Source organism: Cornus florida, unplaced genomic scaffold, assembly GCF_030987335.1.
Source record: "Cornus florida cultivar Cherokee Brave unplaced genomic scaffold, ASM3098733v1 CherokeeBrave_3.0.0_Hap2_Chr06, whole genome shotgun sequence".
NCBI lineage: Eukaryota > Viridiplantae > Streptophyta > Magnoliopsida > Cornales > Cornaceae > Cornus > Cornus florida.
Window position 1 is genome coordinate 50,394,125 of NW_026775576.1, and position 16,444 is coordinate 50,410,568.

At 41.6% G+C, this 16,444-nt stretch overlaps 1 protein-coding gene across 1 annotated transcript; it reads left to right on the plus strand.

Annotated features, from left to right (window-relative positions):
• Nucleotides 1-853: 853 nt before the first annotated feature.
• Nucleotides 854-1,630, plus strand: LOC132314077 (uncharacterized). The gene has a single exon (XM_059812989.1). The coding sequence runs from the start codon at nt 854-856 to the stop codon at nt 1,628-1,630; it is 777 nt and encodes a 258-aa protein (XP_059668972.1).
• The last annotated feature ends 14,814 nt before the right edge of the window (nt 1,631-16,444 follow it).

Sequence of the window (16,444 nt, forward strand, 5' to 3'; positions counted from 1 at the left end):
GACGGTTGCATCTCCGTTCACTGATGAAATTCTGAATACGCCGAATCCGAAGAAGTTCTCCATGCCGATTTCCATTCTGTTTGATGGAACAACCGACCCGGTCGACCACATCTACCACATTCAGTTAAAAATGGCTTTGAATACTAACAATAATCCTTTGATGTGCAAATGCTTCCCTACGAGCTTGGTAGGACCAGCCCTCAATTGGTTCAAGAATCTGGCTCAGGGCTCAATCGCTAGTTTCCAGGACTTGAGTGATAAGTTCATAAGCCAGTATTGCAGGAATAAACATCCGGCTAAGGATGTATCAAGCCTTTTCACAATGAGGCAACACGAAGATGAACGACTCCAAGCTTTCCTCACCCGGTTCAACCTGGTTAAAAGCATGGTAATGGAATGTCATCCATCCACAGCGGTCCAAGCATTTAAACTCGCAACGAACCGGGGGATACCGTTCCACACAAGCTTGGTGGTCAGTACGTCGAAGACTATGGACGAGCTGAACGAGAAAGCTGATGGTTTTGTTCGTCTTGAGGAAGAAGAGGCAGCCAATTCAAGGAAGATGTCAATTATTTAGACAGAAGAGAAGTCCAAAGCCAAGATCCGGCAAAAACAAGCTCAGCCGCAACGTCATACCTCATGGAAGGCAGAGAAAATGACTAAGGAAGAGGAATCGGTTACTCCACTCAGAGTCACCTTGGCAAGGCTATACCAAGAAAACAAAAATAAGTTTCGCCCTCCTTTACCAATCAGACAACCTCTTGAACAGACTGATCAAATTAAACATTGTGCTTTCCATAGTGATTTTGGACATCAAACTAATGAATGTAAGAACCTAAGGAGGCAAGTGGAGATGCTAATCGCAAAGGGGGAATTTGCAGGCTATATTCAAGGTCCGGCGCAAAAGCAGAACCGACCGGCTGAACAGATCAAGCGAAACCAGAGGCCGAACCACCACAACACTCAGCCTGTTCGGATTATAAATGCAATTCATGGCCGACCTGAACAAACGACGGAGTCGGAGGAGTTGCTCAGAACGCAGTTACGCCAGGCCCAGTTGAAAAGAAGGATTTGCAGTATACATACTTTGCACCAGCAGAACGCACACGCGCCGATAAAGTTTGATAGAACAGACTTGCTACAGGTTCAGGTTCCTCATGAAGATCCACTAGTCGTCAGTCTAACAGTTGCAGAATACCTAGTTCGAAGAGTTCTGATTGATCCAGGAAGTAGTGCGAGTGTCATGCCCAGAGTGACATTCGACCGACTTGAGATCGAACCCGAGAACCTTAAACCCACAGGAAATCCATTGCTAGGATTTGATGGGAAGCAGGTGGAGCCCATTGGCATGGTGGAATTAACAGTACAAGTTGCTGAGCGAGTTTTGACTGAAAGTTTTGTGGTCGTGGAAATTCATCCATCCTACAACCTCCTGATGGGAAGAGGGTGGATTCACAGAGTTCAGGGTGTCCCATCCACCCTACATCAAGTGATGCGATGCTTGGGTCCCGATGGGACCAAGGTGATTGACATTCATGGGGACCAAGTTGCAGTTAAAGAGTGTTATTCAGAGACTTTGAAATCTGCTAGAAAAGGGAAAAATCCCATCCATTTTGCCAGTCCAAGATAGTAATTACAGGAGCCTCCACCCAGCAAAGGTAGGGAGGAGGAACCGCTAGTTCTGACTATGAAACCTCTTCTTGATGTACTGATCGACTATAAGAAATCGGATCGAACAACGAGGGTGGGATCCAGACTTACTAAAGAGGAAAAACTAGGGTTGATTGACTTTTTGACTCGAAATGTAGATGTATTCGCATAGAGCCATTCAGATATGCCAGGGATTAGTCCTTCTGTGTCTTATCATTCCCTCCATGTTGATTCGAACGCAAAACCTGTGAAGCAGAAGCAGAGAAGATTTGCTCCAGAACGAAATCAGATCATAGCTGAGGAGATTGATTGGTTGCTCGAGGCAGGATTTATTAGAGAAGTTCAGTACCCGGCCTGGCTCTCCAATGTCACTGTTGTGCAGAAGAAGAATAAGAAATGGAGAGTATGTATCGACTTCACTAATCTGAACAAAGCTTGCCCAAAGGATAGCTTCCCATTGCCAAGGATTGACCAAATGGTGGATGGCACCACAGGATACAAGTGGTTAACCTTCCTAGATGCTTATTCCGGTTATAATGAAATCCCCATGGACCCGATTGATGAAGAGAAAACTTCTTTTGTTACTGAACGAGGGACCTATTGCTACAAGGTCATGCCGTTCGGCTTAAAAAATGCTGAAGTTACTTATCAGAGGTTGATCAGCAAGATTTTCAAAAGCCAAATGGGGAGAACTGTAGAGGCTTATATTGATGATATGGTGGTCAAGAGTAAGAAGAAGGATGATCACCTAACGCACCTACAGGATGTATTCGATGTGCTAAGGCATTATGGGATGAAACTTAATCCAGCCAAATGTTCATTCGGCGTGAGCTCTGGTCAATTCTTGGGACATGTGGTCAATCATAGAGGAATTGAGGCTAGCCCAGCGCAGGCAAAAGCTCTGATCAGAAATGTAGAAACAAAGACAATTAAGGAGGTGCAGGCACTCACAGGTTGAATAACTGCGCTGAGCCGGTTCATTTCTAAGCTCTCAGACCGTTGTAAACCATTCTTTGATACAATTCGAGACCATGGAAGATAAGCCTGGGGGGATGAGCAACGACAGGCACTAACCAGTCTGAAAGATTACATACGCAACCCTCCGGTTCTATCTGCTCCCGAGCCAATGAGAAACTCTTTCTATATCTTGGGGTATCCAGCATCGCGACTAGTGCCGTTCTGATCCGTTGCAAAAATGGAAAGCAATTCCCAATGTTTTATGTCAGCAAAACAATGGCTAAGCCGGTAAGAAGGTACTCAAAGGCCGAACGGATGATCTTGTCATTGGTCAACGCAAAAAGGAAGCTCAGACATTATTTTGAATCCCATCCGATTGTTGTCTTATCAACCTTTCCTCTAAGGATGATCTTGCACAAGCCGGACCTATCAGGAAGAATGACATAGTGGGCCATTGAGTTGAGTTCATTTGATATTATATATGAACCCAGAACGGCAATCAAAGGTCAAGCAGTGGCTGATTTCCTACTTGAATGTGATGTTGACGACTTGGTGGAAGATTATGATTGTTCCTTATGGAAGCTCTTCGTGGATGGCTCTTCAAATCAAATTAGGGCAAGGATTGGAATCTAATTGCAAACACCAGAACGCACCACGCTAAGCCAAGCGATAAGACTTGAGTTCAGTGCAACCAACAACGAGGCAGAATACGAGGCATTATTAGCTGAGTTGAGGTTGGCTAAAGAGCTGAAGATCAAGAATCTAATTGCTTATAGTGATTCATAACTAATCATTCGGCAAGTCACTGGGGAATATGGAACCAAGGATAAGACCATGGAAGCAAACCGAACTGCGATTCTGCATGAGGCGAAAGGCTTTGATCAGATCAGGTTCATCCAATTGCCGAGGGAATATAATGAATATGCCGATCAGTTGGCCTGTAGTGCATCCAATTCTGGAGAAACTTTGGCTAGGGTCATCTCGGTTGATGTGTTGGTTCAGCCATCCACTTTTGACGAACTGCCCGATCCGAATGCTCAACACATTAATGTTATACCATATGAGCCGAGCTGGATTGATCCGATCATGGCTTTCATACGTAATGGTGTACTACCCGAACAGAAAAATGAGGCAAGAAAAATCAAGTCCAACATCGCGAAGTATGCCATTGTGCGTGATCTGTTGTATAGACGGTCCTTCTCGGGTCCATACTTGAAGTGTGTTACCCCAACAGAGGCTAGACAGATTATACGAACCATTCATGAAAGTGTATGAGGAAATCATTCAAGAGGAAGATCTTTGGCACACAAAGCAATGACACAAGGGTACTTTTGGCCAAACATGGCACGAGATGCAGAAGAATTCTCTAGAAGATGCGATAAATGCCAGAGGTTTGGGCCATTGATACACCAACCACCTGAAGACTTGCACGTAATGGCCACGCCATGGCCTTTCGCGCAATGGGGGATGGATATGGTTGGCCCTCTGCCGACCGCAAGATCACAGAACAAGTACTTTCTGCTAGCAACTGATTACTTCACCAAATGGGTGGAAGCAGAGCCATACCCTAGTGTCACCCAAACTCAAGTAAGACGCTTCATTTGGAATAATATTATCTGTTGTTTTGGTGTACCAATGTCAATCGTTATGGACAATGGAACCAATCTCGATAGCAAGCAAGTGAAAGAGTTGATGGAAGAATATGGAATCAATCAGAAGTTAGCAGCAGTCAGTCATCCCCAGGCTAATGGTCAAGCTGAAATCACGAACAGGACAATATTTGTCTGCATCAAGAAGAAGCTGGAAAATGAAAAAGGAAAATGGTTAGATGAGCTTCCGAACGTCTTGTGGGCCTACAGAACAACCCCAAGACGGCCAACCGGGGAGAGCCCATTCACTCTGGCGTACGGCACCGAGGCAGTGATACCAGTCGAGCACTTGGTTCCAACCGTTAGAAGCTTGGCGTGGAATCAAGAGCAGAATGATAGAATGCTAAGGTTTAATCTTGCTTTGCTAGAGGAGAAAAGGGATGCAGCTGCCATAAGGCTTGCTTCTTATCAACAGACGCTCGTAAATAGCCATAACTAGAAGGTAAAGCATAGAGACTTCGCCCTTGGCGATCTAGTTCTGAAAAGGAAGGTGGGGATAGTCAAAAAGATGTTTTCCCTATGGGAAGGTCCATACAGAATCGCAGAGGTCATAGGAAAGGAGACATACGTCCTGGAAACCATAGCAGGAAGGGTGGTCAGTAAGCCATGGAATGCTACGTCTCTGAAAAGGTACTACCAGTAGAAGTAGAGTTTAATTTCAAACAATATGCACGTTTTAAATTGCATACTTGCAAGTGTATGAAATTTTCAAGTTTCATGAAAGTTGTTTACTTTGTTCAAATATTAATTGACATCCTTCCCATTGAGCAAAGTCAGTGACACCTGACACTATGAGCCGAATGTGATACCCCTCGAATTCGAGACACGGGTTGATCAGGCCCAGGCCCAAACCCGAGGGAATATCAAACAATTAAAGTATTTTAAAACGAACACAGATGACAAAAAGAACAATAAAGATAGAATAAAACTGAAAGAAACATTAATTATAAAATCCTCCATGTACAACTGAAAATTGATACTCCAATCCTCCAAAACTTCAAGGTTACAACTTGGGAATCCACTGATAGACCCCTAACCAAAAGTTCAACTGAAACTGAAAACTGAAAATAGATAATGCTAGAAATATCGAGAGAAGTCCTACGTAATCAGATGAAAGTGAGACTGTCCTCGACAAGCACGATCAAGCTCTAAGGCTGGAACCGTCCTGTACCTGAAAAGAATAATAAAGGAGTGGGTCAGACCCACGAGCAAGTTCTAATCTAACTGCAATCCATACAGTGACCCGATACGCAGATACACCGTAGACACCTCACCATATCTATCTAGTCCATACGTATAAATATATCCACACTAAGGGACATTCACTAGTCTATAATAGGGGTCTCAACCTAAATAGAAGGCAACATGCGAATACGCACCCAAAGGTGGGCATGAGTACCTAGACCTAACAGGGTACACCTCAACCTATTATAACCAGCTACGCATCCACTGCATATACGCACCCTAACCAACGAGTCTGAGACTCAAGCTCAACTCGTGGTACCATAAACATATACATAAAGTCCGTCTAAATCCAGGGTATGCAGTTCAACTATTTATTAAACTGACATACAATAAACCAACTAGTTAGTCACTCAACTTATTCAGTTGATATGACTTAACTACCATCCGTTAATCCAGGAAGTCATCCAACTTGGTTACAGCTGATCTGACTTAGCCACAATTAGGATTCGATATCTTTCAATCCATTCCATTAATCCATTAGGTTAGGTTTATGCGTTTTGAGCTAAACCGTCCCTAGTATGTCACCGTCCCATACCGGTACATACAATCCTCCATATCCATGTAAATTACAACATATATAACAGTTCAATAATTTACAGACCAAAAACCACCATCCAATACTTGCAGAAGGAATCTTAACAATCTAGCAAATAAAATTCAATAATAATCCATGTAATTGCATCGGAGAAAAAACTATTCTAACAATTAACATCCAACACATGCATAGTTCAAATTTAATAAAACAATGACCCTATCATGTATTTAAAATTAGTTCTATAATAATATTATAGTCCAATAAATCGCTACATTAAACTAAGCGATCTAGTTCCCTCCATCCGGTAACAAAATACTAAGTCATATACTTATATTGTGTTGTAACCTTTAGCACAGAGCCCCCACTATGCCACAAGTCCAATATATTACTTTAAAAGACTTCATCGTGCATCAAAAATAAATTTAAAATCATTTTATAGCACCCTAAACCATCAGATTAAAATTAATCAACAAATCTCCTTCCAACCGTTAACTGTACGCAAAGTTGTCAAATAGCATACTGTTAATTCCATTTAAACTAAGGGGTAAATTTATGCAATTCAAGACCTTAGTTACAAGTTAAAATTATTATTTAACACCCAACTAAAATTTTAAAACTGATTAATAACCCAGATTGCCCAAACAATGAACATAGTACGTAGAAAAAATTTAAAAAACTTAAAATAAGCCAAAAATAACAAGGAGCATGCTCTTTTCCAGCCTAGAGCCGGCTCTAGGACTTCTTAGAGCCGGCTCTACTTTGTTGTGGGAGCCGGCTCCCACTTCCATGGAGCCGGCTCTCACCTCCTTTGAGAGCCTCTGTCCCCGTTGCTTCGTTTCAGTCCGTCCGCTCCTTCTCTGATCAAATCCAACCACTCTGTTGGTCTCTAAAACTAATCTTAGGACTCTTAATTTAGTCTAGAAGCATTACCCAAGATTGTTTACAATAGTTTTGCAAACAATTACAGAGTTTAATCAAGCCATTTAAACTAGCATAGTTGAAGAACAATACTGAAACTAAATTGCGACATCAGTTTTATCCCAACCCCTCTGTTCTTCCTCCAATTTTAAATTTGAAGTCTTAAATTACATCTAGTATCCAATCAGACCTCGGTTGATTCAGTAAGATTCAAAATAAAAATTAAATCAGTGAGACGTTACGCCAAAACAGAGTCAAGAAAACATACGTGCTATAATTGTTTTGTAAATAAATTTCACAGATAAAACGATCAAGTAAAACATATATAAAACATGTATGGTTCAGTTTAAGGCCAATTAATCTCCTAGAGATGTCCAGGTGCACATAACACAAATCAAAGGGAAGGAGGAAGATAAGAACTTGCCTTTGAGTTTCAAACTTGAAACTCTAAATTCCCAGTTCTGTATTGCCCGTTCAATTTCCCCACTGCTGTTCCACAAACCCACGTTCCTTCTACCTTGCTTCCACCTATCCTTCATCTCCTATCTCTCTCTATTCTCCCTCTGTATCCCATGGTCTCTGTTGTTTTTACAGAAATTACGTTTAATTATTTTCAAACCCTAAACCACCGTGACACACATACTTATAGGCTTAGTGATTAAACCCTAATCCATGTAACCTTAAAGCCAGAGCCCATCTCGGCCCATAAACCGACCTAAGATAAATACTTACGTCGGCCACCTATGTAAAATTGCAACCCTAAATTCACGTAAAGAACCAGAAAACTAAATTCCCTTAAATTTAAATTTCCATTAAATAAAATTGATTAAACAATTAAATAAACACAATTAAATAAATAAATAAAATTATATAAACAGTTACCAAAAACATATTAAGTAACATGACTGATTAAACAAATAAACCATTAAGCAATTAATTAAACCAAATAATGCACATACAACCAATTTAAACAAATGAAAAACAATAAAATAAATAAAAATGCGATTAAGACAATAAAATAAAGAAAAATGCAATACAATAAATATTAAAAATGCTGAGACTATTCTTTTAAAATTAGGAGTATTACATTCTTCCCCCCTAACAAAAGGAATTCCGTCCTCGGAATTCGCTCTTACCTTCTTCCAATATTTCAGGAAAATGCGAGCGAATGACATCCTCCCGTTCCCAAGTGGACTCAGCCTCATTGTGATGACTCCACTGCACACGAACCAAAGGGATAACCTTATTGCGAAGGATTTGATCCCGACGGTCAACAATACAACATGGTGGCTCCAAATAAGTTGCATCCGGCTGCAACTCAATCTCCCCAACATCGATATGCTAATACCGATCCTCATCTCGCAGAAATTTCTGCAACATGGACACATGGAATACGTTGTGTACGCGGTCCAAACTATCCGGCAGCGCCAACCGATAAGCAACAGCTCCAACTCGATCCGTAATCATGAATGGACCGACAAACCGCGGAGACAACTTCCCTTTCTTCCCAAAGCGCATAACACCCTTCATAGGAGATACTTTGAGAAGAACCTAATCCCCAACCCGAAACTCCAAAGCACGAGTGCGACGATCAGCATAGCTCTTCTGCCTACTTTGGGCAGTACGCATGCGATCTCGAATAAGAGCAATCTTTTCAGAGGTATCCTTGATGAACGCAGGACCTAAGAATCGATTCTCTCCAACCTCCATCCAACAAACAGGTGATTGACACGGTCGACCGTATAACGCCTCAAAAGGTGCCATCCCAATAGTCTTCTAGAAACTATTGTTATAAGCAAACTCCACAAGTGGCAAATATTCCTCCCAGTGGCCCTTGAAATCCAGAACACACGATTGAAGCATATCTTCCATAATCTGATTCACCCTCTCAGTCTGTCCGTCAGTCTGAGGATGATAAGCAGTACTAAAGTGTAACTCTGTACCTAAAGCCTGCTGAAAACTCTTCCAAAATCCAGATACAAAGCTCGAATCCCTGTCCGATATAATAGACAATGGAATGCCATGTAGCTTCACAATCTCTGAAATGTAAAGCCTCGCCAACTACTCCGAAGTGTAGTCGGTGCAAATAGGCAAGAAATGAACTGACTTGGTCAACCTATCCACAATGACCCATATGGAATTATGCCCCTTGAAAGAATTTGGCAACCCTTCCACAAAATCCATAGATATGCTCTCCCATTTCCACTCCGGAATTGGTAGTGACTGTAGAGCTCCTGACGGCCTCTGATGATCAATCTTAACCATCTGACAAGTACTACACTAAGAAACAAAAAGAGCAATGTCCCTCTTCATACCTGCCCACCAAAACTGCCGTTTCATATCCTGATACATCTTATCGCCTCCTGGATGAACAGAGAACTCAGAGTGGTGAGTCTCAGTCATCACATCCTTCCTCAAAGTATCAGCAGAAGGTACCACCAACCGTCCCTTGTACCTTAAACCTCCATCAGCCCCAACATAGTAGAATGGAACCTCTCCAGAAACTATCTCTGCGACCTTGTCGACACACTGCTGATCGGTGAGTTGTGCTTGTAAAACCTTGCGAATGATGGAAGGTGTCACCACCATGGAAGCCATAAAAGCGTCTGACAACTCATCTACATTCTTCAAAGCATTCCACTCAGTAGTGAATAGAGCAGAAAGATTACCAACAGGTCAGCGACTGAGTGCATCCGCCACTACATTTGTTTTCCCTAGATGGTACTGTATAGAAAAATGATAGTCTTTTACAAACTCCAACCATCTGCGCTGTCTCATATTCAGCTCCCGCTGAGTGAACAAGTACTGCAGACTCTTGTGATCACTGAATAATCTGAAGGACTCACCCAACAGATAATACCTCTAAATACGCAAGGCAAAAACCACTACTGCCAACTCCAAATCATGTGTTGGATAATTAAGCTCATGAGGCTTAAGTTTCCGAGATCCATAAGAAATCGGTCGCTCATCCTGCATCAATACACATCCAAGACCCTGCAACGAAGCATCCGTGTAAACAAGATACTCTATCCCGCTCTGCGGAGTAGCCAGAACTGGTGCAGAAGTCAGCTTCCTTTTCAGCTCATCAAAAGCTCGCTGACAGTGTTCATCCCACACGAACTGTACACCCTTCTTGGTCAGATGAGTGAGTGGTCCTGCTATCTTGGAGAACCCCTGGATGAATCTCCTGTACTATCCTGCCAGACCAAGAAAACTCCGAATCTCCGTAGGTGATGTAGGTTGTCCCCACTCAACCACCGCTGAAACCTTGGCCGGATCCACTGCTATCCCCTTTTCTGACACCACGTGACCCAGAAATTTCACCTCCCGCTGCCAAAATTCACACTTATCGAACTTGGCATATAACTGGTGTTCACGAAGCGTCTGCAAGACTATGCAAAGATGTCTAGCATGATCGTCCTCCGACCGAGAATAGATCAAGATGTCATCAATAAAGACAATAACAAACTGATCCAAATAAGCCCGGAAGACTCTATTCATTAAGTCCATGAACACTACAGGTGCATTAGTTGTCCCAAACGGCATAACACGAAACTCATACGAACCATATCTCGTAAGAAATGTTGTCTTAGGAATATCCTGCTCCCTAACCCTCAGCTGATGATACCCAGAACACAGATCAATCTTGGAGAAATATGTGGCTCCCCTTAACTGATCAAACAAGTCATCAATCCTGGGTAAAGGATACTTGTTACGAATCGTAACCTTGTTCAACTCTCTGTAATCTATACACAAACGAAGCGAACCATCCTTCTTCTTCACAAATAGAACCGGTGCTCCCTAAGGTGATGTACTCCTACGAATAAAACCCTGGCTGAGTAACTGCTGAATCTGATCCCTCAGCTCTCTCATCTCTACCGATACCATCCTATAGGGTGCCCTAGCAATAAGGGCAGTGCCTGGAGCTAAGTCTATCACAAAATCGATCTCGCAACTAGGTGGCAATCCTGGAATCCCCTGAAATACATCCGGGAAATCCTGTACAATTGGTATGTTATCCAATGACACGGTAATCCCCTCATCCTTTTTCTCCTCCACATGGAACAAATAGGTGCTACCGCCTCCTTTAGAACGTGGCATAGCTACTACATACATATCCTGACCAGGTATGGTAAAAATAATAGATCTATTAAAACAATCAACTTGGGCATGGTAGTGAGACAACCAATCCATCCCGAGTATTACATCATAAGTGTGCATGTCCAAGACCAGTAGATTAGTTAGAAATCTGAGTCTGCCAATATCTAGTGTCACAGGCCCATCACTCTCATGTATAATAGCTGTATCACCCAATGGTGTAGAAATACCCTGAGGTCTAGTGCATACTCTCGTCCTCATCCCAAATAAAGCAACAAAAGTCCTAACTACAAATGAGTGTGTAGCACCCGTATCAAATAAAACACGTCCATGTAAACCATGAATAAGAAACTTACCCTCAATAGTCTGGGGTGCCTGAACATCCTGTGGCATGGGGTTATACACCCTGCCATAATGCAACTGCTGTGGTGCATGTCCCTGAGTCTGCGGCGGTGCCGGTAAAGCCAGATGTGTCTGTCCCTGAATCCGTGGAACCTATGGAGCTGGTAGAGGCACTAGCGCCCTCTGTCCCTGCTGCACATACTGTCCCTGTCCCTGTCCTGCTTTAGGACACTGTCTGGTGGTATGACCATACTCTCCACAAGTGTAACAACTACCCTGGAAAGTACCAAATGGCCTCCTATATCGGTTAGCCTGTGGCTGTCCCTGTCCTGCCTGTGGTCCCCCATTCTGTTGCCTTTGAATAGGTGCCCCATTCCGATGAGCATCTGAACCACCCTTGTGCTTTTTCCAAGGCTATTGCCCCTGAAACTTGCCTTTGTCATTCTGCCGGTGCCCATTGCCATTCCCCTTTTCTGCTGACTGGTTAGTAGAGTCTTTATCACCCCGCTTCTCACCACGAGCCTGTCTGATGTCCACAGTCAACTGATACTGTTGTAGAGCGGCGTCTACCACCTGAGCATAGGTAGTATAGGTTGGACTAACTGTAATAGCTCTCTTGATAGACCACATCAGTCCCTTAACGAAACTGTTACGCTTCTTCTCCTCTGTATCCACCTCCTCCGGTGCAAAGAGAGATAAGCTTGTGAATTGCTGCTCATACTCCGCCACTGTCATGTTTCCTTGCTGCAGATTTAGAAACTCGGTCTTCATAGATGCCCTGACTGCATAGGGAAAATATTTCTCCTCAAAGCGAGCACTGAACTCATCATAAGTCAATGTCATCCTCTCCTCTGGGGTGGTAACTGACTCCCACCACTGTAGTGCATCCCCAACTAGTTTGAAAGTAGCAAGCATCTACTTTTGAACCTCTGTGCACTGAACCAAACGAAGATGACGCTCAATGTCTTGTTTCCACTGGTGAGCTGCTCTCTCATCAGTGGAGCCTGAGAACACAGGTGGACTCCCCTTTGTGAAAGAGCTCCTAGCCTTTCCCCAAGAATCCGTCTGAACCACTGGTGCTGGTACAGGTGCCTGCTGAACCTGTGGTTAGTTCCGGAGTGCAGTTGTTACCCCAACCTCTATAGCCCGAGCAACAAGGTCATTGAGGTGTGGAGGAATCTCTGGATCTCTGTCCCGACCCTGAGTCTGTTGAACTTCCTCCTACTCCTCTTGAAACCCTGGCATTTGCTGCTCTTCTTCCATTTGCCGACGTTGCAGATGTTCCTGCTGTCTACGTGCCGCTCTCCTCTGTCGACTGTTCATGTTCTGTCCTCTTCCAGTGTTAACCATGCTGTTAACATAGAAAGACAGACATCAGTACGAGTTTAAACGAACCGTAAAAGAATTCAACGAATCCTAAACATAAGCTCTATATAAAATAAAAAACGCTACGCGGAAGTCTTAATACGAAACATCCTAGAGACACTTGAACCTGGAGTGCTTTGATACCAACTGTGATACCCCTCGGATCCGAGACACGAGTTGATCAGGCCCAGGCCCAAACCCGAGGGAATATCAAACAATTAAAGTATTTTAAAACGAACACAGATGACAAAAAGAACAATAAAGATAGAATAAAACCGAAAGAAACATTAATTATAAAATCCTCCATGTACAATTGAAAACTAAAACTCCAATCCTCCAAAACTTCAAGGTTACAACTTGGGAATCCACTGATGGACCCCTAACCAAAAGTTCAACTGAAACTGAAAACTGAAAATAGATAATGCTAGAAATATCGAGAGAAGTCCTACGTAATCAGATGAAGGTGAGACTATCCTCGATAAGCACGATCAAGCTCTAAGGCTGGAACCGTCCTGTACCTGAAAAGAATAATAAAGGAGTGGGTCAGACCCACGAGCAAGTTCTAATCTAATTGCAATCCATACAGTGACCCGATACGTAGATACACCGTAGACACCTCACCATATCTATCTAGTCCATACGTATAAATATATCCACACTAAGGGACATTCACTAGTCTATAATAGGGGTCTCAACTTGAATAGAAGGCAACATGCGAATACGCACCCAAAGGTGGGCATGAGTACTTAGACCTAACAGGGTACACATCAATCTATTATAACCAGCTACGCATCCACTGCATATACGCACCCTAACCAACGAGTCTGAGACTCAAGCTCAACTCGTGGTACCATAAACATATACATAAAGTCCGTCCAAATCCAGGGTATGCAGTTCAACTATTTATTAAACTGACATACAATAAACCAACTAGTTAGTCACTCAACTTATTCAATTGATATGACTTAACTACCATCCGTTAATCCAGGAAGTCATCCAACTTGGTTACAGCTGATCTGACTTAGCCACAATTAGGATTCGATATCTTTCAATCCATTCCATTAATCCATTAGGTTAGGTTTATGCGTTTTGAGCTAAACCGTCCCTAGTATGTCACCGTCCCATACCGGTACATACAATCCTCCATATCCATGTAAATTACAACATATATAACAGTTCAATAATTTACAGACCAAAAACCACCATCCAATACTTGCAGAAGGAATCTTAACAATCTAGCAAATAAAATCCAATAATAATCCATGTAATTGCATCGGAGAATAAACTATTCTAACAATTAACATCCAACACATGCATAGTTCAAATTTAATAAAACAATGACCCTATCATGTATTTAAAATTAGTTCTATAATAATATTATAGTCCAATAAATCGCTAAATTAAACTAAGCGATCTAGTTCCCTCCATCCGGTAACAGAATACTAAGTCATATACTTATATTGTGTTGTAACCTTTAGCACAGAGCCCCCACTATGCCACAAGTCCAATATATTACTTTAAAAGACTTCATCGTGCATCAAAAATAAATTTAAAATCATTTTATAGCACCCTAAACCATCAGATTAAAATTAATTAACAAATCTCCTTCCAGCCGTTAATTGTACGCAAAGTTGTCAAATAGCGTACTGTTAATTCCATTTAAACTAAGGGGTAAATTTATGCAATTCAAGACCTTAGTTACAAGTTAAAATTATTATTTAACACCCAACTAAAATTTTAAAACTGATTAATAACCCAGATTGCCCAAACAGTGAACATAGTACGTAGAAAAAATTTAAAAAACTTAAAATAAACCAAAAATAACAAGGAGCATGCTCTTTTCCAGCCTAGAGCCGGCTCTAGGACTTCTTAGAGCCGGCTCTACTTTGTTGTGGGAGCCGGCTCCCACTTCCATGGAGCCGGCTCTCACCTCCTTTGAGAGCCTCTGTCCCCGTTGCTTCGTTTCAGTCCGTCCGCTCCTTCTCTGATCAAATCCAACCACTCTGTTGGTCTCTAAAACTAATCTTAGGACTCTTAATTTAGTCTAGAAGCATTCCCCAAGATTATTTACAATAGTTTTGCAAACAATTACAGAGTTTAATCAAGCCATTTAAACTAGCATAGTTGAAGAACAATACTGAAACTAAATTGCGACATCAGTTTTATCCCAATCCCTCTGTTCTTCCTCCAATTTTAAATTTGAAGTCTTAAATTACATCTAGTATCCAATCAGACCTCGGTTGATTTTAGTAAGATTCAAAATAAAAATTAAATCAGTGAGACGTTACGCCAAAACAGAGTCAAGAAAACATACGTGCTATAATTGTTTTGTAAATAAATTTCATAGATAAAACGATCAAGTAAAACATATATAAAACATGCATGGTTCAGTTTAAGGCCAATTAATCTCCTAGAGATGTCCAGGTGCACATAACACAAATCAAAGGGAAGGAGGAAGATAAGAACTTGCCTTTGAGTTTCAAACTTGAAACTCTAAATTCCCAGTTCTGTATTGCCCGTTCAATTTCCCCACTGCTGTTCCACAAACCCACGTTCCTTCTACCTTGCTTCCACCTACCCTTCCTCTCCTATCTCTCTCTATTCTCTCTCTGTATCCCACGGTCTCTGTTGTTTTTACAGAAATTACGTTTAATTATTTTCAAACCCTAAACCACCGTGACACACATACTTATAGGCTTAGTGATTAAATCCTAATCCATGTAAAGCCAGAACCCATCTCAGCCCATAAACCGACCTAAGATAAATACCTACGTCGGCCACCTATGTAAAATTGCAACCCTAAATTCACGTAAAGAATCAGAAAACTAAATTCCCTTAAATTTAAATTTCCATTAAATAAAATTGATTAAACAATTAAATAAACACAATTAAATAAATAAATAAAATTATATAAACAGTTACCAAAAACATATTAAGTAACATGACTGATTAAACAAATAAACCATTAAGCAATTAATTAAACCAAATAATGCACATACAACCAATTTAAACAAATGAAAAACAATAAAATAAATAAAAATGCGATTAAGACAATAAAATAAAGAAAAATGCAATACAATAAATATTAAAAATGCTGAGACTATCCTTTTAAAATTAGGGGTATTACACCGAACGTCAAACACTTGCTCAAAATAAACTAAATGCCGAGTGGCAAGAGGCGTTCAAGCCGAGCGCCAGGCATTCAGCAAAGTCAATGGCACCCGGCACTATGAGCCGAACGCCAAACACTTACTCAAAATAAACAAAATGCCGAGTGGCAAGAAGCGTTCAAGCCGAGTGTCAGGCATTCAGCAAAGTCTGTGGCACCCAGCACTATGAGCCGAACACCAAACACTTGCTCAAAATAAACTAAATGCCGAGTGGCAAGTGGCGTTCAAGCCGAACGCCAGGCACTTAACAAAATCAGTGGCAACTGGCATACGAGCAGAACGCCAAATACATGTTCAAGAGTGAATCAATACTGAGTGGCAAGAGGCATTTGAGCCGAACGCCAGACACTTGTGAAAATTGAAAACAAGGTTGAAAATTGAAAACTTGAAAAATGGAAGTTATGCTGAAAATAAGCATTAACATTCATTACAAAATAGTTTTAAGGTACAGGGCTTGATAATCTGAGGATACATGAAGGTATATATATATATATATATATATATATAACTGATGA

Bases quoted from the DNA above. Each gene is read 5' to 3' on its own strand.
- LOC132314077 (XM_059812989.1), top strand. From the start codon at position 854: ATGCTAATCGCAAAGGGGGAATTTGCAGGCTATATTCAAGGTCCGGCG.